The sequence below is a fragment of the Rhagoletis zephyria genome, unplaced genomic scaffold, assembly GCF_001687245.7.
Source record: "Rhagoletis zephyria isolate East Lansing unplaced genomic scaffold, Rhagoletis_zephyria_1.1 Rzeph_scaffold_11384, whole genome shotgun sequence".
NCBI classification, from domain to species: Eukaryota; Metazoa; Arthropoda; class Insecta; order Diptera; family Tephritidae; genus Rhagoletis; species Rhagoletis zephyria.
In genome coordinates, this window is record NW_016168461.1 from 16154 (window position 1) to 19234 (window position 3081).

At 37.7% G+C, this 3081-nt stretch overlaps 1 protein-coding gene across 2 annotated transcripts; it reads right to left on the bottom strand.

Annotated features, from left to right (window-relative positions):
* Positions 1-2147: 2147 nt before the first annotated feature.
* On the bottom strand, positions 2148-2988 carry LOC108377053 (60S ribosomal protein L32). 2 transcript variants are annotated; one of them, XM_017633319.1, is made up of 3 exons: positions 2890-2988; positions 2596-2695; positions 2148-2542 (listed from the first exon to the last, which is right to left on the bottom strand). In XM_017633319.1, the coding sequence occupies exons 2-3, from the start codon at positions 2686-2688 to the stop codon at positions 2231-2233; spliced, it is 405 nt and encodes a 134-aa protein (XP_017488808.1). In that variant the 5' UTR covers positions 2689-2695; positions 2890-2988; the 3' UTR covers positions 2148-2230. The 2 variants fall into 2 exon arrangements, with proteins under 2 accessions (XP_017488808.1, XP_017488809.1); XM_017633320.1 differs by having other exon boundaries at positions 2150-2542; positions 2790-2890.
* Between the last annotated feature and the right edge of the window lie 93 nt (positions 2989-3081).

The window sequence follows — 3081 nt, forward strand, 5'->3', positions numbered from 1 at the left end:
TAGCTTCCGCATCATCTTCCTCATCACTAAACCATATTTCAACTGTGTCCATTTTTTAAATTTTATAATAAAAGCAATTATTTTAAAAATGATGTAAATAAAACACTCAAGAAACAAATGTAAACAAACAAACAGCTGTTTACAATTCTGTCAACCATTCACAATAGTACAAATTTTTATCGATCAAGTTACACAAAGCAAAATAAAAGATGATCGACTCGATCGACAAATTTCTATTCTACTGCCAGTCGACACTCGCAATAGGGGCCTCAGATTATTAGCCGTCAAATTTTTTGTGCTTGTTATTCTCACATCTCAAGGAAAGGTTATATTTCTTCTCGGTGCCACCGTGATCACGTTTTTTTGCTATAATAAGCAATATAAATATATTTTAACTTAACATTTTATTAAAAATACCTTTACAAACCTCTTTTACTTGCTAGCGTACATTTTTGTTTACTTTTACATTTGGCATTTCTTCTCTCTTTCGCAAAAACAATCGATAAACTAGGATGGACACCGAAAAGTTATCGGTTAAATCTGAGATTTAATAATTACAGATTAATAAGGGTGGGTAACTCAGCAAATTTATAGGAGTTGACTCAATGACTCCAACTCACTTTAAGTAGTCAGCTCATTCAACTAACTCATTTGACTCTTTGTATGTTACACTCATTCCTATCGTAGAGTCGTTTTGAGGCATAGTGGCGGTATAGCGGCCGTTGAGATAAAACAAAACTTTAAAGTGGGCGTGGTCAGCTCCTTTCTACTGATTTGAAAGGTGTAATTTTTGCTTGTGTGCAAATTAATAGGGCGGTGCTAGGGGGAGGGTAAAGGTGGAATTATCAATATTTTCAAAAGCTTATATTTCGAAACCTATTGTACCGAATTTCAAAATGTGGATATGGTTGGAAAGGCANCGAGATTTAATAATTACAGATTAACAAGGGACGAATTTTATATGGCTAATCTCTTGTTATAATTACAGATTAGGGTGTTAAGCTCGAAAATGAGGATAATCTACTTGTATGTGAACCTAGTGTAAGGGCCGGTTGTTCAATGTCTGATTAGCACAAATCGGAGGTAGAAGCTCCGGTTGTTGTTGTAGCGGCTACAACAACCCCGCCCAGATCGGTTGGTATCTCAGTCGTTGTCGTCAAGTTCCACTAACGGCAACCCTAGGAAGCGTGCAGCTTCTGTGGGGTTTGTCCACAGGGACAAGGCCGTTAGGGTTGTCGGGTTTTCCGGGCATGCGAAGAGATGTTTCGAGTCATGTGGGGTCTCTCCGCATGCCGGACACTCATTCGGCACATCCTCATTCAACCTACTCAAGTAGGAGTTCAACCTGCTGCAGTAGCCGGAGCGAAGTTGTGCGTGTCTCCCGAGGCAGATGAAGCTCCGTCTCGTCAATGTCCGGGGGTGGTGTGCCTAGAACGGCATTCACAGTCGGGTTAAATAGGACTGCTTTATCCATCACATGTTATATGAATGTCCAAAACGTCGATGATGTTTCACCGGCACGTAGTGATAACCAGACATTGAACAACCGCCCTTATAATCAAAACCCTTCCCCCAATTATTTTTTTCGTGTCGAATTTCACTAAAATTTTCCCAAAATAATTTTATGGTGAAAAACTGTCTATTCGAATAATTTCGGTTAGTCGATTTTCAGACTACCCGATAGTGAGCGGATAGTCTATTTTTAAAGAGATCTAGCTTGTAAATAACTAAATCAAGGCTATTCAAAATTTGTATATTAAAGTGCAAATCGAAATGCATCTACAAATGCTTGTAGAAACTACATTTACAAGTGTAAAATATTTCGCTGATAGCTACAAGTGTATAATATAATATTGTTACAAAAAATTATAGAACTTGTAGCTACACTAATAATTTGTAAGACTTGGTACAATTGTGAACTTTGTGTTACAGGCCCCAGTTCTCTTATTGCCGGCAACAAAAATTGTCTGGAGCGTGTCTACAAGTATGTTAAGTTTTTTTTATTCGAATCACGCGTTTGGGCACAGTAACCCAAAATCGTCCAAATAAATAAACCATACCTCATTAGGCGAAGTTTCAGGCCTGGCGTAAACGGCCTTTCAGTCAAGATTTGACTCAACTAATCTCCTCATGTAAACATTATAATATATTCACTAAAATATCCCTTTTATAGTTGTATCCATTTAATTTGTTAAAGGTAATACAAAACGAACAGCCAACGAACTTAAGTCTATTCGTTCTCCTGTGATCGCAAGCGACTGTTTGGATTTGTAAGACGAATTGACAGTTGCTTGGCGCGTTCAACAATTTCCTTCCGTTTCTTGGATGATACACCATGAGCGATTTCACCGCAGTATTCGCGATTTTGCATTAACAGCACTTCTAATTCTCGGACGTTGTGCACTAAGAATTTCTTGAAGCCAGTTGGCAGCATATGACGAGTGCGTTTGTTTGAACCATAACCAATGTTTGGCATGAGGTACTGGCCCTTGAAACGGCGACGTACCCTGTTGTCTATACCCTTTGGTTTACGCCATTTGTGCTACGTAAAAGAATTGGTTTAGCATTTATTATTTTAAATTCGTATTTTCATACCGATAGTTTCGCATAGCGATCCGACTGATGGCGAATGAAGTGTTTGGTGCGCTTCTTCACAATTTTCGGTCTGTATGCGGGGCGAATCGTCATCTTAACACTGTGAAGAGAATTTCAAGTTTAGTATCAGCGACGAATTTGTTTATACTGACAAATTTTTAGCATTTGTCAATTTTATGACAAGATTTACACACATAAAACATTGTGATATATAGAAACTTGAAAATGTGTATGATAATTTATTTAGATTGGGGATGTTATATATATTCTAGGATTTTATTAGAAATTACACACCGAATTTTCTAAAAGAGCACGTCAAAAAGAAAGAATAGCGAAGTTGGCTGAAGTTTGTGCAATTTTGACATCAGGGTTCAGTGCTTCCAAATTACAAGATAGTTGCATTTCCGGTTCGGATATTAGCTGTGTATAGTAACAAGTAATCAGTACTAGTTTATTCAGGAACCTGCAAATTTTAGTTTCGTTCGC